Source organism: Xiphophorus hellerii, chromosome 22 (assembly GCF_003331165.1).
Source record: "Xiphophorus hellerii strain 12219 chromosome 22, Xiphophorus_hellerii-4.1, whole genome shotgun sequence".
NCBI classification, from domain to species: Eukaryota; Metazoa; Chordata; class Actinopteri; order Cyprinodontiformes; family Poeciliidae; genus Xiphophorus; species Xiphophorus hellerii.
This window is the reverse complement of record NC_045693.1, coordinates 26,804,343-26,830,075: the sequence shown is the minus strand read 5'-3', so window position 1 is coordinate 26,830,075 and position 25,733 is coordinate 26,804,343. Positions and strand designations below refer to the sequence as shown.

The 25,733-nt window shown below is 44.7% G+C and overlaps 1 protein-coding gene across 1 annotated transcript; it reads left to right on the top strand.

Annotated features, from left to right (window-relative positions):
* The first annotated feature begins 179 nt into the window (after positions 1 to 179).
* LOC116713333 (zinc finger SWIM domain-containing protein 8-like) lies at positions 180 to 24,885 on the top strand. Its single transcript, XM_032553465.1, is given in 27 exon segments — positions 180 to 1,668; positions 4,577 to 4,730; positions 5,409 to 5,503; positions 6,230 to 6,402; positions 7,200 to 7,307; positions 9,250 to 9,331; positions 9,788 to 9,908; positions 10,138 to 10,339; positions 11,027 to 11,202; positions 12,256 to 13,522; positions 13,670 to 13,801; positions 13,879 to 14,058; positions 14,286 to 14,469; positions 14,836 to 14,934; positions 15,106 to 15,230; positions 15,881 to 16,202; positions 16,650 to 16,805; positions 17,035 to 17,257; positions 18,059 to 18,348; positions 18,440 to 18,663; positions 19,276 to 19,773; positions 20,578 to 20,724; positions 20,726 to 20,756; positions 20,836 to 21,009; positions 21,090 to 21,209; positions 22,100 to 22,278; positions 22,939 to 24,885. Coding segments are annotated over 27 exon segments (5,844 nt in total). The 5' UTR covers positions 180 to 1,490; the 3' UTR covers positions 23,143 to 24,885.
* Positions 24,886 to 25,733: the final 848 nt, after the last annotated feature.

Sequence of the window (25,733 nt, the reverse complement as noted above, 5' to 3'; positions counted from 1 at the left end):
AGAAGAAGAAACAAATAAGCCGAAAACAATCATATTTAATAAACAAAGGGTGGCGAAACATACGGTGTTATTTTCTAAGGAGGTTCTAAGTTTCTGGATGAAGTTTAACTCCGCATAAATCCTCCTCTCGTCTCCTCTTTTCAGCATCACTCTGTGTGAATGTAGGTTACAGGGTTTAGCTGGCAGCCGGAAGCTGGGATCAGCTGATGGAGGAAGAGCTGAAAAAAAGGTGAGCCATCTTCCCCCGGCAGACGGATACGGACTCGGAGCTTTCACGAAAGACCTACGAGAAAAATAAGAAGGATGTCGGTGTCATTCGAAGGCGACAGACGGGTTTTAAAAGGCCGGGACAACCAGAGGAAACCGTGCAGGAATTAGGACGGAGCAGTTCTGACAGAGGAATATAGCAGCTGTTAACATTCGACACAAAAGCCTCTAACAGCATTAACAAAGGACGGGGAACCAAAAGGGATTAATATCGAAATATGGAGCAGATGTAAGCTGTTTAAATACAGGAGAAGGGCTACACGAAGACGCTTCCGGTCGCTGCAGTTCACAGAGTGCAGCAGAAGCCTAGCCTGTAAACAAACAGCTAGCTTTAGTTAGCCAACTGCTGGTTAGCAGTCAGCTGCTAATGTACACAGCTAATACACGGTAGCAGGACTGAAGTACAGAAAACCGAGATAAACGGAAACAAACTGCTGCCAACTAAATTTAGTCTCACTGTTGCTGTCTCGAGCGGGTGGTGTTTGTTTATGGTATCCATGTATGCATTTATTATAGTGACATTAGCGTTTAAGCTAACGCGTACAGTTATTTTCTGTAGCTTCCCTATGTAATAAGAACTGAGCGTTAAACGCGACACAGCATTGGGTTGATTTAGCCTAAACACATCATATATTTAAGTAATTAGTCATGACACTTGAGATTGACATGAGCCGGGATGTTTTCTGTTAGCACGGTGCAGCTGATTGGATGAAAGGAGATGGGGATGAAGGAAAACAACTTTCTGATTCCCTGAGAATGAACTTATAGCTTTGTCCCTGTTGAAGGTTGAATATCTTCCTTAAGAGTAAGATATCACTACAGCAAAGTGTGAACTGACATCGCTGGTGTCATGAAATTGTTGTCCTTTTAAGGCAGCAATTTTTGGTACAGTCAGCCAGACCTGGAGTGCAGTTAAATGCAGCCTTGGTCTTTAGGTAGAAGGTAGAACTTTAATTGACATACAGACACATAGTCAGTGTAGTTTATTATTGTAAATACATTTTAGTTTGATAGCTCGAACACACCTTGCTTAGTGTTTCTGTCATGTAGCTATGCTTGGGGCCAAGTGGTAACCTGTCAGGCTGTGTTTTGGACGCTCTCTCCCTAACCTTGACCCCTCCAGTACGGAACCTTCCTGGAGTTTGCTCCTCTGCCCTCTGGACTTCCTGCAGTGCGGAGCCACAGCCGTCTATATTCTAAAATCATCCAGAAAAGTTGATGTGATGGAACTGATGTTTGCTGAGTGGGAGGATGGGGAGAGGTTCTCCTTCGAAGACTCAGACAGGTTCGAGGAAGACTCCCTGTGCTCCTTCATCTCCGAGGCCGAGAGCCTCTGCCAGAACTGGAGAGGATGGAGGAAGCAGTCCGCCGGGCCCAACTCCCCGACCGTCAAGATTAAAGGTTGGACAACATGTATCGATGTTGGAATCATAATATGTCTGCAATGTTAGTTAGGGGTGGGCGATATGGACCAATAATATTGGCTCCTCTTTTAAGCTCCGTTTATGTCTGTGTGCTTGCTAATGCCACCTAAATCTTACATTTATTTTTAGTCCTGGCAAAAAATTTTAGACTCTATAGTTATGTAGTTGTTGATTTTGATTTAGGAATCCCTCTATAGATGTTTTCATCCTAAATGGCTATTAATATGCTTTTAGTTAGAGGCTAACATCTAATATAGTAGCAGTTCTTAATGGTGGTTGTTGGAGTGGAGCCTCCCTGTTGTGTCCTGTGATAAAGTTTGAATATTACACACTCTGTGTGTGTGTTTGGCGATGATAAAACCTTCTGTGGCAAAACATGACCTGCTTAGCAAAAACGATTTGGATGAAAACTTGCCTTTTGCTTTCTTGTTGAATGTAGTTGTAAAGGTTTCTGTCCCGGAGGGTCTTTGATGTGATTCATTTATACTCTGAAGTTGGACTTGTTGAACTCTGAGTTGTGAATGCCGTCTGAAGTAGGAATTCAGACTTGGAAAGTAGAAGAATCTAATATGGCTGATAGGTTCAGAAATAAACGGTTTGTTACTCATAAAACCACATGGTGCTGTACAGCCTGTGTCAGTGAACGTTTTAGTGCTTCAGTGTTCAGAAATATGTTGTTTTTGGTCAATATTATTATTAGTAGTAGTAGTTGGCCAGGTCACTTAAAAGAGCAGGTAGCAAAAAAATCTGGAAACATTTAAAGAGGGTGTCAGATGTCCAGGGTTCTATTATAGAGACCAATTAAATAAAGATAATCAAAACTATGTTCACTGCCACACATTCCCCGGCGGTCTCAAAGCAGTAAAAACAGAGCTTCTAATGAGACCAGAAGCAAAGTTCTTCTCAGACTGACTGTGCTAAGCTGTTTCTGCCCTGAACAAGCAGCAGCTGCCTTTACAGCACTTTATCACATTGATACATCAGCCCAGCAGAACCCTGCTGGGCTGCTGATGCTGCTTTCTGTGCTAGGAACTTCAACAACAATGGATCTGTCTTTATGAGTTGGTCAACATCATAATCATAATGGTGTTTTAGGAGAAACTTCAGTCTAGAACTGCTCTGACTCTTTTTTTAAATTTATTTTTTATTTTTATCACTTCAGTTTTACAGATTTAATTCTTGCCTGACCTGCCGATTCTGATTTAGGCCAATACTGATTGTTTTTTTGTTGTTTTTTTTTTATCTGAAATGTCGCTAAATATAGCAAGAAAGTTGCTGAGTCGGTAACATTAGGATGACTGTTGTTAACTGTAAACATGTAGACATGACCTGGTGGGCTTGGTTATCTTTTAACCTTTTCTCATGGCAGAGCAAAAGAGGTCAGTGGCTTATTTTGATGAAGTACATTAGATCGGAGGATAATATCGACTTCACATGTAAGTATCGGCCGATCACCGATTTCCCAAAACGAAGGAAATTGGGGTAAATTTATCAGCTATCTGATTTATCGGCTATTTGATTTATTGGCTGGCTGATTTATCGGTGCACCCCTAAAAAACCCACCATTATTCCTTATTAGAGTTGCAGGATTAGAAAACGTATTATTTAGTTCTCCATTGTTTATCTGAAAAAGCCTAAGTGCACACAGTAAAAGCAGTTTATGCAAGAATTGACAGTAACTCATGTATTTTCTCTCAACATGTTGCATTACCAGAAGGCTTCTAATTTGCATGGATGAAACTGCAAGAAATAAACAAATAAAACCAACTTTTCTACATATGGTTTAGTTCCAGAGCGAGTATGATGCAACCACTAGCTAAATATATGGAAGTTAAACATTATGAGGATGTTTATTCAACAAAATTCTCAGATATAAAACAAATTGATTTAAAATGAAGAAATTTAGAATGCAAAATAAAATGCATCCAAATTATACTCCACCAAGTTTTGTATTTTATTTGTGGATAAAATTTTTTCATAAAACAAAGTAAATGGGAAAGATATTCCATGTGTACCACCAATGCATTCCACCCACAGCAGTTACCTACATCTCCCAGAATGCAGTTCAGCTTTCTAGTCTGTGGTGAGGTTTAACCTGCACCTGCTGCTGGTCGTCGTGTTGAACTGATGACTCAGGTCTTGGTTGTTGAAACCAGAAGTTTACATACACTGATTGAAAATAATTTGACCGTTTTTTTCCCCCCCTCACTTTTAGAAGTTTTAGGTCGTTTACCAAAATTATTTACTAAATGCTCCAAGAATGAGAGGAAGAATATGTCAGACTTATTTAGACTTATTATACACTGCGGGAAACCTTGAGGATGAAATATAGAAGTCTGTGATTTGCAAGTCAAAGTTATTAAAACCCCAGTCACTATGGGTGGGTCAGATTAAATTATAAATAAATAATTTTTATTAGGGGTGCACCGATTTATCTACCAACCAACGTCCTTAATTTTGGGAGATCGGTGATCGGCCGATACTTACTTGTGAAATCGATATTATCTACCTCTGCAAATGTCTAAAAAATCTACAACTACCTTATGTGTTCTGGTGTTAGAGAGGTTTTACTGACAGACAGAGCCACCAGGTCATGTCTGCATGTTCGTAGTTAACAATAATCACCCCACTGTTGCCAACTCAGTGACTTTCTTGCTATATTTAGCAACATTTCAGACAAAAAAAAATGTATCAGCCAAAATCGGAATCATAATTTGACTAACAAATAGCTGTCCATATATTATGGGATTGATGAAGAAGCTGAATGTGAGCGGGTCCAGACAGGAATTTATTCTACTGAAGTTCCAGTGTCCATCAACTGGATGAGAAGTTGCTGATTCAGTGTGTGTTGACAGTTTCTACTTTTGTTCTGTCTCGTTCCTCAGATGGCCAGGTGACTCCCCTGGTGGAGTTATCGGCGAAGCAGGTAGCTTTCCACATCCCGTTCGAGGTGGTGGAGAAGGTGTACCCCCCAGTCCCGGAACAGCTCCAGCTCCGCATTGCCTTCTGGAGCTTCCCAGAGAATGAGGAGGACATCAGGTGAGAGACAATTGATAAGCAACTAATCAGATTAGCTCAATAATTTCCAATCTGATGATTGATATTTTAAGGGCAGTTTGGCTTACAGAGACTTCATGTGTTTTATTTTGGATGTTTACAAATGTGACTAGCTAGACCTGTCGCATTAAGCAATAAATCAGTTAATCACATGATAAATTAAAAGGACCTCAGTAATTTCCATTTACATGATTTATTGTGGATGACAAAAGTCTTCAGTCTGATACTTTGGTCTCAGTTAGCTTTTTTTTTTAGCACAATTTTGTTCACAGGGACTTTATAATTGATTTTATTTGTTGTTTTTGTTGTTTTGTTTATTATTTTTGGATATTTAAAATGTCCTCCAGTTTCAGTGTTAATGTTGATTAGAATTTAAAGTTTATTGATCTTGGAGGATGTATTCTTGACATTTATTATGCCATTACCATTACATTACTTGAAAATGTTCTCAAAACAACAAGAATATCATATATCGCAATAACTTCTGGGACAATTTGTCGTCCAGCAATATTTGTTATCGTGATGTCACAATAACAAATTAGAGTTTACTAACTCCCCGTGAGGCATTTACTGACTCCTATGATGAAGGGGAAGAAAGTTTTCTGAACACTTCAGAAGAAGGAATGAGAAGTGACCGAGTTTGCTTTAACGTGGTTGCAGGTTGTATTCCTGCCTGGCTAATGGCAGTCCGGATGAGTTCCAGCGTGGAGAGCAGCTGTACAGGATCAGAGCCGTCAAAGACCCCCTTCAGATCGGTACGTCCAGCCGCTCGATTCAGGGATGTTCTCAACCGAGTTTAACTATAAACAGACTACAGACTTTGGCTCTTTGTGTTAACCCTCTGATGCATGAATTATGATCCTTTGTGTCAGAATTTTTTTTCCATTTTTAAAAAATTTTTTCCTAAGGCATAAAAAAAGGTAGGAACATTTTTTTTGTAAAAATATATATTTTTAAATTTTTTATTTTTATGTGATGAATTGTAATTTTGTCCAAATACAAAGTTGTTATTTGAAAAATACATCAGTAGTATTGTTCCTTAGGGGTTATCTGATGTCACAATATTTTTTTTACTTGCAAGAGTCGTCTACAGTAGAAGGAGGGACCGGGTCGGTTCTCATGCTTTTTTGTCTGTCGGCCATATTGTATTTAACAAAAATAATTTCTTGCATTTGCAGCTGATGGCCAGTAGTTGATGGTATATTTTATGATGCATTAGTGTCCACTTCAGTGGTCTGTGTGCATTTATAACATAAAAATCCACAGGAAGCACAAGAAAATGGCTTTTAGATAGCTGTCCACTGTAGTGACCACTATGCATCAAAGGGTTAAAGTCCACCTCGGCATTCTAACTTCATTCATCCTTCAACATTCAGCAATGCCAGTAGTAGAAGATTTTGAGTTGTTTTATCTGGAGAGTAGGATGCTCACTTATATTTGCTGCACAAATGAAGCAGAAGTGTGTCTCTGTCTGTCTCCAGGCTTCCATCTCAGCGCTACCGTAGTGTCCAGTCAGTCTGGTCAGTCTAAAGCAGCCTACAACGTGGCCGTCATGTTTGACCGCTGCCGCATCACTTCCTGCAGCTGTACCTGCGGCGCCGGGGCAAAATGGTGTGCCCACGTAGTCGCTCTCTGCCTTTTCAGAATACACAATGTGAGTTTGTTTTCTCTATACGAATCCTTTCAGTTCTGAACTCTAATGAACTAAATGAATAAAACATGTCTTTATATATTAAACTATTTTAAAATGAATCAGTACAGAGGCTTAATAGTTGATTGAAAGCTGTGAGAGATGGAGAGAGCCAATGAGTGAACTAGAAATTCCCTGCGATTCAGATCACATTAATGGTGCGTTCACACCAAACGTGTCTGAAGTCCCAAGTTCGATGCACTTTGAATGCAGACCCTTGACATTTTGCTCTACACCTAGCATGTCGTGCATCAGATTTACATTCAAAGTCTATGAGGAGGCACGTCGAGGGCACGTCAGACGCTTCAAAATCACTCCAGCCATTGCTGGCATATTTGTCGAGGCTTGAGGCATCAAATACTCAAAACGCTTCAAATCACGCTACGCTAGACTCGCAAAACACGCTGCTCCGGGCCCTCAATGCGACCCCACATAGACTTTGAATGTAAACAAACGCATCTGGTGAACGCACCATGAAACATCTTAAGAAGATTCTGAATTATATACTCAGTCAGATCCAAGTGGAATGTTAGCAGATATGACTGTCAAAGTTCCTCTCTACAACTTGTGAAGACTATGATCATATTTCCTAAAACAAAACAACAACGAAAAACAACAAAACCTATGGATCAGCTGTTAAAACGAAACTAATCTTTTCTTCCAGGAACAGGACAGTCTGCGGTGATTCTAATCTTGATGGCTCACGTTAGCCTGTTAATGCGCAGTGTTTATTTGTCATTTGTCTGCTCACACCTTTGCAGGCTTCAGCAGTCTGTCTGAGGGCTCCGGTGTCAGAGTCTTTATCCAGGCTGCAGAGGGACCAGCTCCAAAAGTTTGCCCAGTACCTCATTAGTGAGCTGCCTCAACAGGTAGGATCCACACTCAGAACAAACACACTACACACTGTTCGTACAATGTCTAATCTAAAACACCAGGCAGCTAAGATAACCTAAGTTACAGAATTTTATGTACAAACCTAGTTTTGTTTAAGTGTGTGTGATTAGTGTGATGTGTCAGACCTCAGACTGGTTACCACATCACCAGTGATGTGGTAACCAGTGGGCGTGCCTGCTGCGCCCTCTGAGGGGTCAGGAGCCAGTTTGCTAAGAAACTGTTCTGTAGACCAGTGGTCCCCAACCTTTTTATTTGCGCGGACCGGTTAGCCCTTCTCAATTTTGCTGCGGACCGGGGGGGGCCTGTGGGGGTGCGCGTCGTAAGTATCGAGTACGGGGCGGGGGGAGGGGCTAACCCCCTCGTTTTTGGCAAAAAGAACCCGCAATAGGCGAAATCCGCGAAGTAGGAACCTTTATTTTTTTACAATTATTATAAAATGAAATCCATCCATCCATTTTCTGTTCACCCTTTGTCCCTAATGGGGTCGGGAGGGGTGCTGGTGCCTATCTCCAGCTACGTTCCGGGCGAGAGGCGGGGTCACCCTGGACAGGTCGCCAGTCTGTCGCAGGGCAACACAGAGACGTACAGGACAAACAACCATGCACACACACACTCACACCTAGGGAGAATTTAAAGAGACCAATTAACCTGACAGTCATGTTTTTGGACTGTGGGAGGAAGCCAGAGTACCCGGAGAGAACCCACGCATGCACAGGGAGAACATGCAAACTCCATGCATGCAGAAAGACCCCAGCCGGGAATCGAACCCAGGACCCTTCTTGCTGCAAGGCAACAGTGCTACCAACTGCGCCACTGTGCAGCCAAATAACAAATAACTACTGTACTGTAAAATAATAATTTTAATATGAACTGAAAGCGGATTCCCGTGCCCGAATTGCGGAGATCAGCGCCGCCCCACCGCGACCTGAGTCATTGGATTAGAAAGGGAGAAAATAAAAAATTATTATGAAAAAACAAAAAAAAACAAAGTACAGTAGGACAAATAGTGACTCACGTGAGATTTCACTTCTCTTCTGACTGAGCCGCTGCATCCTGACTCCGCTCTGTTGCGTTTTTTTCTTTTTTTCTTCTAAAGCCCGCGGTGCAGGTGTGTTTTTTTCGAGAGAAGAACATAGTTATCGGTAGTTGTTGTCGCTCTTTTTTCTTCTGGGCAAAAAGATTCTTATAAACCGACATGCCACCATCGATTATGTTAAATTTGAGAAGCTGTTTTACATATGTGTACATATTAAACTGCAACGTTGTTGACACAGAGGTAGAGAAGAAGCGGAGAGACTCTTTAGCCAATCAGAATGCAGAACACAATGCACGATGCAAATCCGCGAAGCAGCGAGACCGTGAAAGGTGAACCGCGAAATAGCGAGGGTTCACTGTCGTCCGATGTTGTTTTGTTACTCATTCTGCTGCAACTTGGCTCAATTTTGACGCGCAAGACGTAACCGGTAAAATCCGGTTTAGGATTTTCATAATAAAAGATCCAGAAGTAGTTCATTATTTCTTGCGCGGCCCAGTACCAATTGGTCCGCGGACCGGTACCGGGCCGCGGCCCGGTGGTTGGGGACCACTGCTGTAGACCGAGACAAAGTATTGACTGGAGCCAAACATGTCTGATGTCAGCAGATCATACACCAGAACTCCGCTGCAGACTCTCCTTACATAGCAACTTGGAAGGGAAACAGCAGGAACTGCTACAGAGTTGATTCAGAAAAAAATATGTTTTGATTTTATTCCATTAATTGCTTTGATGAGCTGCAGAATTACTGCTAAATGTAAAAATCTACTGCAGAATGAAGAAATTAGATGTTACCCAGTTTCTGAGGATACACAAGGCTCTAAAACTCCCTCCTAATCCAGTACATGTCAATATTTAGAGCTCTCTTCCTTGTATTTCTTCAGATCCTACCTACAGCCCAACGTCTGCTGGACGAGTTGCTGTCTTCTCAGTCTACAGCCATCAACACTGTGTGTGGAGCTCCAGGTACGGCCCGCAGCATTCCAGAGGAAAACACACTACTCTCCGTCGCTTTTCCCTTCACTCATACTTCCTTCTTGAAGCTAAAAATGGACTGTGAGAGAGGAAAACTGGTTCAGTGTTAGAGTTGAATCCGTTTTCAACTGCACTGAACCTGATGGTCTAGGGACATCAGTCTGGCACAGTGAAGGGGATTAAGGTTGAAGTTCTATAATAAAGTTGATTTGGACCCTAAAACAGAAAATAGGATTAGTCCAAACGACCACAGATGAAAATATTAGTGATGAAATGCCAGAAAAGTAGTCATGGTAAAGCCAGAGGAAGGATTGTTGTGACTCAGGACGGAATGGGAAGGAAATGCTGAGACCTTTGGAGTTACTTGAAGCTAACTTCTGACAGTTTATTTCCTTTTGGAGGCCTTTATTAAAGTGTAATCTTACCGTGTTATTTTTGCATTTTCAGATCCGACTGCAGGGCCTTCAGCATCTGATCAGAGCACCTGGTATCTGGACGAGTCGACCCTCAGCGATAACATTAAAAAGACTTTGCACAAGTTCTGTGGGCCCTCTCCTGTCGTGTTCAGGTGCTCTCCTTCTTAATGCTTCTCATTATCCTGAGTAAAAGCCTCTTTGACTGAAACAAGAAGCTTTCACCTGAGATATCTGAAGCTGTCTGTCTTAGATCTTAACCCCAGGAAATTCTCTCAACCAGTTGATGGCTAATTCTGGCTAATTGTTGTATTTTTATCTGCCACAGAGTCGGCTAATATTCAGAGAGTAGCTTTACTAATAGGTTTGTGTGTGTATCACCAGTGATGTGAACTCCATGTACCTGTCCTCCACTGAGCCTCCGGCAGCTGCTGAGTGGGCGTGCCTGCTGCGCCCTCTGAGGGGCCGGGAACCAGAGGGCATCTGGAACCTTCTGTCCATCGTCAGGGAAATGTTTAAGAGGCGAGACAGCAACGCTGCGCCACTGCTGGAGATCCTCACTGAACAGTGCCTTACCTATGAACAGGTGAGTTTTACTGTCACTAGGCCCATTTACCATTAGATTTTAGTGCTGTTTTCACACCCGACAGTCCTGTAGACTCGGTTCGATTGGAGATCAAAGTCGCAACATTTCTTACATTTTCAGCTCTTGTGGTTCTCTTCCACACTGCACTGTGCCAAACAATCCAAACTATTTTAAAAAAAACTATTCTTCCCCCCTCGCTTGTGGGGCAGCTGTACCAAGAACCACTGAAGGAAATGACACAAAAACCTCAAAAGAAGACACTGAGCGCCACATCTGTCTTTGTAAAATGTAAACAAAAATGGAGAAGCGCCAGAAATTTTAGTAGGATTTCTAGTAAAATCCTACTAAATCCATCGTCTTTCTGCTAAAAGATGGTGAACCAGTTCCCTGTCTAGTGCTGGACTAGCATGTTTGATTTGGTCGTATTTACCCAGAATGCCCTGCTCTGTAGATCGCTTCCTGCTTTTGGAGCGGTCTCTGGTCTGCTTGCATCCACATATGCATTCGATCTGCACCAGAGTTCACTTAAATAAAACCGAGGTTTTATTTAAAACAAGGTTTTTAGGCGGGCCAGAGTTCACTTTTTTGGTCTGCATTGGAGTTCTACTGCACATTCAAACCACCGTGTTGAGAGCTGTTGCTTTGTGCCCAGACTTTGGCTCACACCCAGCCCGGTTTGTGTTTCAGATCATCAGCTGGTGGTACAGCGTCAGAACCTCGGCGTCCCACAGCAGCGCCAGCGGCCACACGGGGCGCAGCAACGGCCAATCAGAGGTGGCGGCTCACGCCTGTGCCAGCATGTGTGATGAGATGGTTGTCCTGTGGAGGCTGGCGGTGCTTGATCCTACCATGAGCCCCACCAGGTCAGAGCACAGACAAAAGTCATGTTTTAACTATTCTTACAGATTTGAATATACATTAGAGTTGTGAGGTGATTTTAAAAAATGTAATCTAATTAATCACAATTAATAACTATGCCTAATTTTGTAAGTTTAAATATTAAAATTGACACAGTTGTGGAACTTGCAGGAATGGTGCTCTGGACAGGCCTCTCCTGCTGCACTTCAACCAATTAAAATGCAAAATTATCTGATTTTTATTATTTCTTAGTAATAGAACTAAGGGAAACATACTTCAGTACGCACGCATACAAGCACTACCAAACTTTTTTTTTTTTTTTTTTTACCCCACCAGGGGGTCTTGTTGTGGGCTCTAGTGTCCCTTATATGAAAGTAGGCTGACAGGAAAGGGGGAAGGAGAGGAGGGAAGACATGCGGCAAATATTGCAGGTCCGGGAGTCGAACCCGCGACGGCCGCGTCGAGGACTCAAGGTCTCCAAACAAGGGTCGCGCTAACCACTACGCCACCACGGCACGCCCCTACCAAACGTTTTCAGGAGACAACTGACAGATAATATATATTTATTTTTTCTAGTTCTTGCTTACCCCACCCTTTTCTGATGCTGCCCTGGGCAACTGCCCATATAGTTCATATCAAAAGTTTTTTAAAAATGCTTTATTATCTTAAACCAAACATGTCTGATGATTCTCAGTTATCCAGGTTTTATATTCAGGAAGATTTAAAGGAATTTATTTTGTATTAAAGGTTAGTTTAGAAATGCCCCTCTCCATTCATTTCTTATGAAATTTGTGCAGTGAGTCGCTTGTTGTCATCCAGCCGATCGGCTGGTGTATTTCATGCATGTGACATTTCGAGCTCGTACACGTAGACCATAATGCTACTGGGAACTAGGATGCCCTCCGCTGGAGAGAGGCTTCTAGGTCAAAATAGGTAGTTCGATTAATCTGTGTTATAATATCAATGCATTAACGTTGACAGCCCTAATATATACCAACACTGAATTGCCTAATCAATGAAAAGTGTTGAGATTTCAGCCTCCACATGGTCTGTTGCAGGCGGTTGGAGCTGGCTAGCCAGCTGAAGCAGTGGCATCTGAAAGTTATAGAGATCGTGAAACGAGGACAACATCGAAAGTCGCTGGATAAACTCTTCCAAGGCTTCAAGCCCGCTGTGGAATCCTGCTACTTCAACTGGGAGGCGGCTTATCCGCTGGAAGGCATCACCTACTGCAGCGCAGACAAGAAGAACAGCCCGTTCTGCTGGCCCAGGGCCATGCAGTTCCAGAGGGGAGTGAAGGCTGCCGCCGGAGCGGCCGGCGAGCCTTCTGAAGCAGGAGCAGCGAGCAAAGCAGAGGGCGGAGTGGTGCTGGACTACAAAGGAAGGGGGAACGGCCATTTCTCCCAGCAGGAGGTGGCTGTGAGACCAAAGGAGACTATTCTGAGCAAACGGAAAGGTTTGTCACTGAGTGGAGGAGGAGGGATGCTGGTCCGGCTGGGGGGGAGTGTCTCTCTGTCTTTAGAGGACGGTGGGGGGAAGTGCATGTATAAAGGAGCTGCTTCCTCCTCCGGAGGCAAACTGAAGCTGACCCAGGGAGGAGGGAAGGTTCCGTCGGCTGGAGGTCCTGGGGGCAGCGGAGGGTTGGGAAGTGGTAAGCATTCCAACGCCAAGCGCAGAACCAGCAGTGAGGACAGCTCTCTGGAGCCTGACCTGGCTGACCTCAGTCTGGATGACAGCTGTAACCTGGCTCTGGGAGCCGAGGCCTGCAACACCTTCGAGTTCCTCCCCGCCCCGGTGGAGGTGCTGCCCTCTCCCAGCCCGCTGCTCCGAGACTTGCCCAAATACAGCAGAGGCGGCGGCGGGAGCAAGAGTTTTGACATGAAGCATGCGGGTCACGTCCCTGCGGCACTGACTGCTGCAGAGTCTGCTCCAGCCTGTTTTACTGCTAAAGAACACATGGAGGTGGCTGTGGACACGGTGGAGGGGTTCACTGAGCCCAACGGCAGAAGCGAAGACATGCCGTCCAGCTGCACTGGGACAGCCAGACCTGGCAGCCCTCCAGCTTCCGCCAAGGTGCCATGGGGCAACAGGGAGGCAGAACCTGCAGCTGTAGAAGCAGCAGGTGCAGCAGCAGCTAACCAGGGGGCGGAGGCTGCAGGTGGAGCTTCTGAAGGAGAAGCTCTGGCTGAGGATGACTACCAGGCGTACTACCTGAGCGCTGCATCAGAGGAGGGAGCCGACAAGCAGCTGGCCGACAGCCACCAGGAGGAAGAGCCAGACATCTTTGCAGGAATTAAACCTCTGGAACAGGCAGGACGCATGGAGGTAAAGAAGCAAAACAACAGCAGCTTAGCAATTTAGTTTTTAAAAGTTACTTCCTGTGCAGTTATTCTGTATTAGTCGTTCCAAATGATTGTGATATTCAGACATCTTGTGAGCTTTGGTAGCTTTTCACCGTGTGTGTTTGTCTAGGTGCTGTTTGCATGTGCTGAAGCCCTGTATGCTCATGGCTACAGTAATGAGGCATGTCAGCTGGCTGTGGAGCTGGCCAGAGACCTGCTGGCCAATCCTCCTGACCTGAAGGTGGAGCAACCCCAGACCAAGGTATCTGGTAAAACGTCCCACCACACCGGAGCATATGATTCCACTCTGACACCCTCTGACATGTTCATGGACCGCAGGGAAAGAAGAGCAAGGTGTCGACCAGCCGTCAGACTCAGGTGGCCACCAACACTCTGTCTAAAGCTGCCTTCCTCCTCACGGTCCTCAGCGAGAGGCTGGAGCTCCACAACCTGGCTTTCAGTACCGGAATGTTCTCCCTGGAGCTGCAGAGGCCGCCTGCCTCTACTAAAGCTCTGGAGGTCTGTGGCTCAAAGTCACACACATGCATGATCTGTTTGTCTTAAAACGACCTGAGACCTAACCCAGAGAAAACCTAATTGAGCTGCATAAGTTGCTGTAATATTTGGATGTTGTATAAGGACAAGGCAACAGTCATGAACACATGGAAACATCTAAATCCTTTCAAATCATGTAAAGACCTGAACTAGTACCTTCATTACTGACTCTCCATGTTGTGACTGAGCAGGTGAAGCTGGCCTACCAGGAGTCTGAGGTGGTGGCGCTGTTGAAGAAGATTCCCCTGGGCCTGGTGGAGATGTCGGCCATCAGAGAGCGAGCCGAGCAGCTCAGGGACGGAAACCTCTGTGATTATAGACCGGTGCTGCCTTTGATGTTGGCCAGTTTCATATTTGACGTTCTCTGCACCCCAGGTTGGCATCCAAATGATTATTTCTGGCCTTCAGATGTTCTAAAAGCAAAAGAGTAGTTTTTTTTTTTCATTTTTTACTTTTGATAAGAACTTTTTTTTCTGGCCACTTTGTCATGTCTGCTTTTGATTTGTCATCAACATCAAGAAACCATCTACGATGTTCATTATGTTTGGGTGACTACTTTGATTTGTTGAGTTTCTGCCTGCCTTCCATAATGGAATGAAATGAAAACGATAACATTTTCTAAAGTTGAATTACAGATCTTGATTTATTTCTCAAAGATAGAAGAAGCAATGACTGCACAAGGTAGTTTTTATTTATTCTAGCATCCTTTGAACAAGTCTCATCTCCATGATGTCTCTTTAGTTGTGTCCCCAACTGGTTCCCGTCCACCCAGTCGCAACCGAAACAATGAGATGCCCGGGGACGAGGAGCTGGGCTTTGAAGCTGCTGTAGCTGCTCTTGGTAATTTGTCCCCTGGCTCCTTTTACTTGTGTTACGGGCTGATTATCTTGTTCTTTCAAAGTATAATTTGTTGCCAGTCTTCACAGATTTTAACACACAGACTTCCTTTGCCGTTGCCCTGAAACTCCTTAACTCGTGCCGATTGCTGTTTCCATGACTTTGCATGTGCAGGTATGAAGACGACAGTCAGCGAGGCAGAGCATCCTTTGCTCTGTGAAGGAACTCGGCGGGTGAAGGGTGACCTGGCTTTAGCCCTCATGATCACCTACAAGGATGACCAAAGCAAACTCAAGAAGGTAAAGGGTGGCTCACGCTTTATCAAACATGGCTACCGATAGATATGATAGACAACCTTTGACCTGTAGGGATCAGCTTTAGATCTTGTTATCACAGCCTGGTGAGGTTTTATTGTCTTGTATTGTATGCAGCCAACAAACTGATGTAAACTGGGGAAAGTAGAGTAGAAACTGGAATGACTAAAAGTCAGCAGTAATGACTAAAAATCCTTGAAATGTTCAGCTTTCTAAAGTGACTGTAGTGTGAATCACACTGCATGTCGGCACATTTCCTGTCTAATCTCCAGACTAGACATTATCATGCTCAACAAAGAGAAGAAGTCAGTAGTAATGCACAGAGCTTGGTCATAAGTTTTGACGTTGCTATTGGAAACAAACAGTAATACACTTGTAGTAGTTTGTACCCACTTACCCTACTAGACACAAACCCAACATACACACACTGTATGTAGTGCATACTGTCTAGTGTGGCCATCTGTTTCCTTTGATGGTTCTTCGAAACTGAACTGAACTTGTCCAGTTTGTCACACAAAGCACATCACAGAAATATGAACTCTTACAATATAAAGTAGATTTTGATTATGGTTTCAGAATCAACTCCCTGATACCAGGTGCATGTGTAGAGTGCTGAAGTCTCTCTCCTTGATCAGATCCTGGATAAGCTGCTGGACAGGGAGAGCCAGACCCACAAGCCTCAGACTCTGAGCTCATTCTACTCCAGCAAGCCAGCAGGGGGCAGTCAGCGCAGCCCGTCCAAACACACTACTGGGAGCCACAGCGGGATCGGAGGCTCCGCCGGAGGGGTCACCAAACACGCCTTGTCATCGTCCTCATCTAACACCTTGGCTGCGTCTTCCTCAAGCTCTTCCTCTGCTGTGGCTCTGGCTGGGGAGGAAGTGACCTCACAGGTCGAGCTCAGCCTGCTGCAGAACAGCACAGGCGGGGAGAACGCTGCTGACACCAAGGAGCATGGTAGGAACCCAACACATTCAGGATAGAAATATGTTGAAAGTTGGAAGAACAGGCTGGGTAATCTCTGTCTGAGTTCCCAATTGGAAATTCGTGCAAACAGTTTTAGACCAGGGTGGTCAACTCGTGAGGGCGATGCCTGCTTATGGCCCTGCTGCACCCACAGATAGTAGGTCATACAAGTCAGAATTTACACAAGGAGGAGTATAAGCCATTCATTCAGCTTTTTGTACCTGTGACCATCTAAAAACGCGGACAGCGGCCTACGGGATGGTTGACACTGTTTAGAACTGTTGGTTGCACAAAATTAGCATAAGAATTGCCTCGGGAAAATTGTGAATGTGCAGAGTACCCAAAACTACTTTTTCAGAGCATTTCTTCGTTTCCTCGTAATGTTCAGAACTAGATGTGTTTCCAGATTTGAACACTGACTTGAATTTGTGCCTGCAGTTTCAGATGGAGCACAGTTATCAAGTGAGCAGCAGAATGAAACAGCGTCCTTTAAACCGGAGGCCACAGTTCCCAGTCGACTGGCTCTAGGGGGGCGCTGCGGCTACAGCCAGCGTTGCTGGGGCTCGCCTGTCCGCCAGAAGAAGAAACACACTGGTATGCACTCTGACCTGGCTTTACTTGTCCTCCTTTGAGTGCCCCACTAATCCTACATGTCTGTCCCTTTTTTACACGCTGTAATTTAAAAAAACTCACCTTTAGATTTTAGTTTTGGTATTATTTTTTTCCTGTTGGGGGGAGTTTTACCCTCTTGGTGAAAACACACTGCTGATTTGTAGTGAAGCAAACCCAGTGTGCAAACTTTAAAGAGCATGTGTGTGAACAGGCATGGCGAGCATAGACAGCAGCGCTCCTGAGACGACCTCAGACAGCTCCCCGACCCTCAGCCGGAGGCCGCTCCGGGGTGGGTGGGCGGCGGCGTCCTGGGCACGCGGACAGGACAGCGACAGCATCAGCAGCTCTTCATCAGACTCGCTGGGCTCCTCATCCTCCAGTGGTTCACGCAGGGCTGGGGGCGGGGCTAGGGCCAAGAGCACTGACACCAGCAGGTACGCATGCTGACTACCACACCTCTCTACAGGGTTGGCTTTTCAGAGCTATAAAGATCCATTCTTTTACTTTTGAATGTAATCTCAAATAACCTGATGTTTCATTGTACACAAAATAATTTTGCATGTGGATCTGGAAAGCTGGGGATTATTCTTTCTGGTAACTCTAGTTCTCTTCAGACATCACTGATTACTTTATCTGACAGAAACTGCGTTCCCATTACAAATATGCACAATATTCCGCGAAAGTCGAAAAAACACAATTTCACAATTGTGGTGTTTCCATTAAATAAGAAATATTCACGTGTGGCGCCATCAGCCTCCTACCACTTCCTGTCGTCTTCCTCATCTTTTCCGCCAGTAGTAACAGCCGGTTGTTGATCATGTGACTCGTGTGATGCAAAAAAAAAAATAAAGGTTTCCACTGCAGTTTTACCAAATACCCTAAAACCCATATGGCTGAAAAATCCACTCATCCAACAGTTAAAAGCTTCTTGTTGGAAAACAAGTTTTTTGAAATTGGTGCATTTCCACTAGGCAAATTTATTTTCGGAATTTTATTTGTTCAATTTTAAAGTTCATGAAAATGCAGCTAGTGAACAGTAGAAGCTCAGAACACGAGAACAAATGTTGCGCTAACGAATATTTTTACTATGAAATATGAAAATTCCCAAACTGGAACATCTGTTCCGTTGGTCAAAGCTGTTTTTATTCCACCTCACTATGAAGTGTACTTGGTGTACTCAGATACTTTATGTTTGGGTTTCATGTTGACCGGTTTCAACGTTTCCATGTGTTCAGGTATAAGGGGCGCCGCCTTGAGTGTCATGCACCCCATGTGCCCAACCAGCCCTCCGAGGCAGCAGCCCATTTTTACTTTGAACTGGCCAAGACGGTGCTGATCAAAGCCGGAGGGAACTCCTCCACCTCCATCTTCACCCAGCCCTCAGCCAGCGGCGGTCACCAGGGGCCACACAGGAACCTCCATCTCTGTGCCTTCGAGATTGGACTGTACGCTCTTGGCCTCCACAATTTTGTTTCGCCCAACTGGCTGTCCAGGACCTACTCATCTCATGTCTCCTGGATAACTGGTGTGATTATTAAAGGACACGCATTTTAACAGTCATTTGTTACATTTGGTCAGGTATTGTAACCACGGTTTCCTTTCTGCTTTTTCTTTAGGCCAAGCGATGGAGATTGGCAGCGCAGCCCTGAATATCCTGGTGGAGTGCTGGGATGGCCACCTGACTCCACCAGAGGTGGCGTCCCTGGCAGACCGGGCATCACGGGCCAGGGACCCCAACATGGTCCGGGCAGCCGCAGAGCTGGCGCTCAGCTGCCTGCCTCACGCTCACGCCCTCAACCCCAATGAGATCCAGAGAGCCCTGGTTCAGTGCAAAGAACAGGTAGAGCAAGTCAACTTTTCCTGCACACTGTCCACACTAAATGCATAATATGTATATATATGACTATGTATAGTCGTGTTAACATTTTGAGTTTTTTTATCATGGCTGTAACTCACATAAGGTTATGGCGACTCGTCATTGGGGTAGCAGGAGTCAAGTTTCTGATTCCAGTTATTAAAAAATTGTTGTGTTATTAATAAAAGCTGTGTTCATATTTCAAAATCTGATTGAATGCAGTTGTTGTGTGCTGTCTAATGTTGGATGTAACTGATAAATTAGCCTGTAATGTTTTTTTGTGTGAAGATTTGACTCTTTGCAGAGATTGAGTTATGAGCAGAAAGACTTAAGTAATCATGTTTCCAAGGAATTCCACAAAATATTGTGACTTTAACAGTTTATTCTCACTGTTAATAATGTAGATATGAACAACTCGACTCACCACGTGTTATTTCCACTTACCAGAAGGAAACATTACCTGATCTCTGGATAAGCTGAGTCAAACGCTAGAGAACTTTAAAGATGCTAAGAATCAGATCAAATTAAATGCTCACCATATAGGAGAACGATTTGACCTACTCCCGTCTCTACGTCTCTGTCTCTTCCTGCTTCCAGGACAACGTGATGCTGGAGAAGGCCTGCATGGCCGTGGAGGAGGCAGCGAAGGGCGGCGGCGTGTATCCTGAGGTCCTGTTCGAGGTGGCCCATCAGTGGTATTGGCTGTACGAGCAGTCGGTGGGCGGCGGTGCTGGCCAGCAGCGGGATCCTCCAGGCCGCTGTGGGGCCAACGGGAGCTCTGGCCGGAGGCCCCCAGATGCCACCTGCGGTGTGCTGGACGGCGTAGCCAACATGGACTCTTCGGGGGTGGGAGCGGTCACTGCTTCGGTCACTGCGGCGGCCATCGTCCCCGTCATCTCTGTGGGCTCCACCATTTACCAGTCCCATGCTATTCCTGGCCAGGCCATGTCCCACCCCCACAGTCAGGGACTGCACCCCTACACCACCATCCAGGCACACCTCCCCTCCGTCTGCACCCCGCAGTACCTGGGACACCCTCTGCAGCATGTACCCCGGCCCGCTGTCTTCCCTGTGTCTGGGGCTTCATATCCACAGGTCAGAGGTCATCTCAATACACACCGCAGGGGACTATAAATACAACACACATGCAACAGTTCTTATGATTGAAAACATTTGCAATGGACCCTTTGTGTTCACACGGGTTGGGAACCACAACCGCCCGCTAACAGCTAAAATCTCCTCTAAGAACATTTCTAGCTGCCTGTTTTAGTTCAAATATACCTTTGTACTACCTTTGGTATATTTCCGTCTAAAAAATAAGTTCTTAAAAAAATGTTTTATGCAAGAATCTGAAACCACAGCCGCCCCTGAGGTTTAGGCTTTCTAGAAGCGGCTTCACTGCAGATCCACCTGCAGGTCTTTGAGGGTGTATCTCTACCAGCTTTGCACATCTGCAGATTGAAACTTTCGCCCACCCGTCTTTGCGAAGCAGCTCAAGATCAGTCTGATTTGCTGGAGTGCATCTGTTCACAGAAATGTTTAAATCTTGCAACAGCCTTTGAATTAGATTTAGTTCTAGGTTTCTACTGGACCATGCTGACATTAAGATGCTCTAGTTTGAAGTCTGGTTGTTGAAAACTGAACACTCTGCTTGTTATGTAACTTTGGCTTTTGATCCCACAGGATTTTTTTTCTTTTGAGATTTTTGTTAAAATTGTATTATACCCTGTATCTTTTATCTTCCACTAAATAATGATGCACTATTTTTTTATCCCCAGTAAACATGGCAGTAGGGTTGTAATCAAGTGTAAACAGAAGCCTCCCATGGAGCTATGAAGCATCGTTATTGTGCTAATATTAGCAGTTTTCATTGTAGCTCCTCTGCTGTGTTCTAATCAGGGGATACATCCAGCTTTCATCGGGGCCCAGTACCCCTTCTCAATGGCTCCCGGCCCCCAGCCCTCTCTGTCCGCTGCGGCCGTCACCTTCCCAGCCGTCCCGGTGCCGTCCATGACTCAGATCGCCGTCCACCCCTACCACACCGAGACAGGGCCTGCCCCTGAGCACCACCGTGGCAGGTCAGGACGGCACCGTGTTCCCACTTCGCCTTTAGCCACGTCGTCATCATTTTAATGCCTCACTGTTGTGTTTGTGCAGTGGGCAGCGTCCACTCTGGCCCCACCATTCAGGCCATACAGGGGGCATCTCTGCCTGCTGTCTCCCCCCAACCCGCTCCGCTGGTGAGCGCCCCCTTCACAGCAGAAGATGAGCAGCACAGCCAGCCAATCAGCCAGCAGGGCCTGCACTACCTGCACTCGGCCTACAGAGTTGGTGAGCGACTTCGCCTAGTCAGGTCTGACGCTCACATTAAAGACGTGTTGTGTTGAGGATGGCTGCTGTTCTGTGTAAAGGCATGCTGGCGCTGGAGATGCTGGGCAGGAGGGCTCATAACGACCATCCCAACAACTTCTCCAGAAGTCCACCTTACACTGAAGATGTAAAGTGGCTGCTGGGACTAGCTGCACGGCTAGGTGAGAACATTATAATAATAATTTGTTTTATTTATAATGCTCCTTATATCAAATGCTGGATTGTAGCCACAGCTGCCCTGGGACAGTCTGACAGAAGCAATGCTGTCGTTTTGTGTCATTTTTCTGAGCACCACCAGCAGGCAAGGCGGGTGAAGTGTTTTTGCAATGCTGAGTGACACACAGCAGGAATCGAACCAGCGATCCACCGACTGCAGGATGAACTTCTTTTGCCTTCGCCAGTGTTGCCCCCAAACATGTTAGCAAAAGAGGACAGTAGCAAATGGTTCAAAGATGACAAGTTAAGCAAATGTTCTAGATCAGGGATGTCCAAACTGGGGCGTGGCTGCCATTTGTGGCCCTCTGAATAATTTTATTAATTTATAAGTTTAAAAACATTTTCTAAAGCAGCCAAATAAAAAACCTTTGACCAAAAGAGTTACAAACCTTCCCACCTTCTCTTATTATTAAAGAAAATATCAGTTTACTAAATTGTTCTTTGCAATTTTGCTTCATAAAAACATTGCATGGTTAATTCTCAAATGATCAATTTACAATAAAAATTACTTTGCATTTTTAATATGACTCCCAAGTGCTATTATCTTGATGATTTTGGCCCCACAGAAAGTTTGGACACCCCTGTTGTAGACTGATTGGTTTTTGAAAAGTCTTGTCTAAAAGGCCATGGTGCTTTGCCCATGATTCCATTTATAAAGGAGTGTGAAAACTTTTTGTGCACATTGTAGTCTTTAAAGTGAGCAGATATAGAAAAAAAGGTGGCCGTTGTCATACTTTTGAAAACAATCTGTTTTTAAATATAAAGCTGAATCACTCAGGTTACACACAGCACTAATGGTGATTGTCATGAACTGGCTTGTTGTTTTGTCTGCCAGGAGTCAACTATGTGTACCAGTTCTGTGTTGGAGCAGCCAAAGGAGTCCTCAGTCCATTCGTCCTGCAGGAGATCATCATGGAGGCTCTGCAGAGGCTGAATCCTGCCCACATCCACGCTCACCTCCGCACGCCTGCTTTCCACCAGCTGGTGCAGCGCTGCCAGCAGGCATACCTACAGGTGCAACACACCTTCCACCACCTATCATCACAACATCAACACTGCTGTCATTTGTGGATCTGGATCGTTTTCCTTTTAATGAATATTCATTATACTTTTAACTTCAAGCAACTTTGTGACGAAGGAAAAGACATGTCTAATAAATTTGAGACTGTTTTATTGGCTCCTCATGTACAGTGAGGCTTGAGTTACGGAGATTGATTGGTTGTTTCTAGCTAGCGCTGGGAGAAGGCAGAGAAGCACAATCTTTCACAGATTATCTGTCTAATATCATATTGTCATGACATAGTGGCCGTTTCAACAAATATGTAAGGAATATTTCTTCTGGAAGTTGCATACTGCAGGTTTAATTAGCTGTTGCCTGACTCAATATTGTCCATTCAGCAATCCCCTCTAGTGGGGATTCAGAACAACAAACTGGCAAGAAAGAGGGGAGTGGGGTTTTTTTTCTTAACCAACATCTCCATCAGAATATTGAGCAATGGTGTTGTAATGACATATTTTTCCTAAAATTGTTCAGCCATACAGTTGTATGGTAAGTTGAGATTAAATAGAAACGTTAATGTTCACCACATATTTGATTCAAATGAAAAACCGAGATGTTTTAATCCAGCAGCGATTCCATCCAACAAGCCTTCTCACACCCATCTCTCTCCTCAGTACATCCACCATCGACTCATCCACCTGACACCTGCTGACTATGACGACTTCGTCAACATCATCCGCAGCGCCCGGGGGGCGTTTTGCCTCACGCCGGTGGGGATGATGCAGTTCAACGACGTGCTGCAGAATCTGAAGAGAGGCAAACAGACCAAGGAGCTGTGGCAGCGCATCTCGCTGGAGATGGCCACATTCTCCCCGTAAACAGCAGCACACAGCCTCCAGCTTTACTACTGCCACCCCACTGAGCCAGGCACATCCCCCACAGGGCCCCACTCTGTCAGGGGCCTCTTGCTTCTCTCCTGTGTGGCCTCAAGCTAAAACGTCTGCAGCTGGTTCCGTGTCCCTCATCCATGGATTCCCAGCTGGTGTTTGTCCACTCGGGTATCGTCAGTGGAGAAGCCTGGTCGCCGTTTTGACACACTCGATCCACCGCCGTACACCTGTGTTTAACCACGAGTCACAGTGTACCCCTCTTTTTTTTTTTTTTGACTCGCTTAGATCTCTTGATGTTGTTTCCATTTCTAGTGTTTTTAGGAATTTCTTTGCTCAGTTGAGTTTGGATTGAAACATTTGGTGAGGTTCTTCGTCATGCTGCGACATTCCAGTCCAGAGGGCGGAGTGATGATTGGCCTGTCTCTGTCCATCTCAACCTCTAGCAGCGTGGGACAAGAAGAGAAGAAGCTAACTGTTTGTTCTGCGGATGTTTTAGGGTTTTGTATAAACTTTTTGATATTTTCTACTGACTTAGTCATGCATACAAACGGGACTGGGGGGAGGATAAGGCTCAAACGCTGCTGTTGGTTGTCATGACGATCCATATTTACATTTCTACTCCAGACCAAAACGGGACTCCAGCTGGCACTGTCCAACAGACGGACAATCTGTACCGGGACTCATCGGTCATGCTAGGTGTCGCTGTAAATTGTCAAGAAATAGGAGGTGTTTTTTTTTTTTGAAGGGTGGCAGCTTTATTCGTTTTTATTTCATTACTTCTGAGGAAGTCGCCGAGAGCTTCCCCGAGCGGAACCAACAGGACAGCGGCGACCCTGCAGAGTCGGTCGCAGCGGGCCACGCTGCCCTGAGTGCTCCTCATCTTCCTGCCTCTGCTCACCGTTTCCCATTTCTGAGTCACCAGGCTTCTTCAGAGCTCAGTGATGAGCTTCCAAGGTAATTCCTGTTTCCAGACCAGGTGTTCAAAAAAGGGACCCATCTAAAAGATGCTGGCCAGTGGAACTCCAGGATCAGGGAATGCTGGAGAACGGCGTTCCTGTTGGGTGGAAACATTGGATCAGATCCCCTTCTAAGACTCACGGTGGCTCCAGTCCCACTGTTTAGACTTTTGCTTTCAAAGATGCAACTTTAAAACTGAGCATTTTGCACATATGGGTCCCCTGTAGATCTGTTTGATTAAGACTTCATTTAGGCGTTTGCCCCAGCGAACACTGAGGTGTGAGCATGGACTTCCCTGGACACCGTCCCTCAGACGGACGAGGCAGCTTATCCACAGGCCAGGTGTGCAGGAGGCTGGCGAGGGAGGCTCCGATCCAGATGTGCTGCAGCTCTGGAAACGACCCGCCTCCATGACTCATGTTCACCACACCTGACTTGAGAGACAGGTGTTTTTACATGGAGCACTTCTCCAGCTGGGTTGGCTCCACGGTGCTGTTATCCTTTAGGATACATCGATCCTCTCTGTCCAGACAGCTGTTTGTCTTTCTGAACCAGTTCTGAGCCTCACAGGTGAAGGTGAGTGTAGAAAATGTTCTGTGATATTTTTGTATTCCTCAGAACTGTAGCTTAATCCATGGGTTCTATATAAACATATTGTAAAAGATTCTAATTTAGAGTAAAAAAAAAAAAGTAAAAAAAAAAAAAGGTTGAAGATTAAGAAAGCAATACTAAAAGTTTAGAGTTTACCTAATAAAGATCCTTGAAAACACTAAACTTGTTGACTGACTCATGGCTTTTGATATTGGATTAATATTTTTGCTGCTGTCACAAACAATCTGTTGTTCATAAAGCAGACCTAATCTTGTCTTGGCCTGAACAGACATGCTGAGTTTAGTTTATTTTGCACAATTAAAATACAGATCAAAGACATTCTGAAAAAAATAACATTGGGGTCATAGGAAGCCTTCACCCAAATAGTGTAGAAAAAAATAATATAATCCAAGAATACAATCCATCAGTTGATCATAAATTTATGAAATGCATCATAAAAACATCGCCTAAAAACATCTAAGTATTGATGGGAATTTAAATAAATCATGTAAGATTTATTACATGATTTATTTAATAACAAAAATAAATCATATAATCATATAATAACAAAAGTGAGCATCACAATTCTTAAACACAGTTTTAAATGATGTTTAAACTCTTTTTCCAGAAGGCCTGACCTTTACCAAGCTCCCCTGTACTCCACAGAACACTGACCTCTACTGGTCTTATATTTAGGAAGATGAAGCGCTAAACTGGCAAGTTAATTGAGAATGAAATTGCATGTTTGATATAATGTGATTTCATTGAACTGAGAAGGCATGGATCCAACCAGACCCGTGGAGGGGTGTTGGGGCATCTGGACCATAGAAGTGCTGCAGATTGTGAAATTGGATTTCCATCTATCTGGATTTGTTTGTCCAGAATATCCCACAGATGCTCCATAGCACTGAGATCCGGTTTTATGCCTTGACCTTGATGTGCCGGCGTGGTTGCTGGAGGAGTTCACAACCATCCGGGATACAGCTTGCATGAAAGAGTGTGGATGTTTTAAGAAGGTGGTACATGCAAAG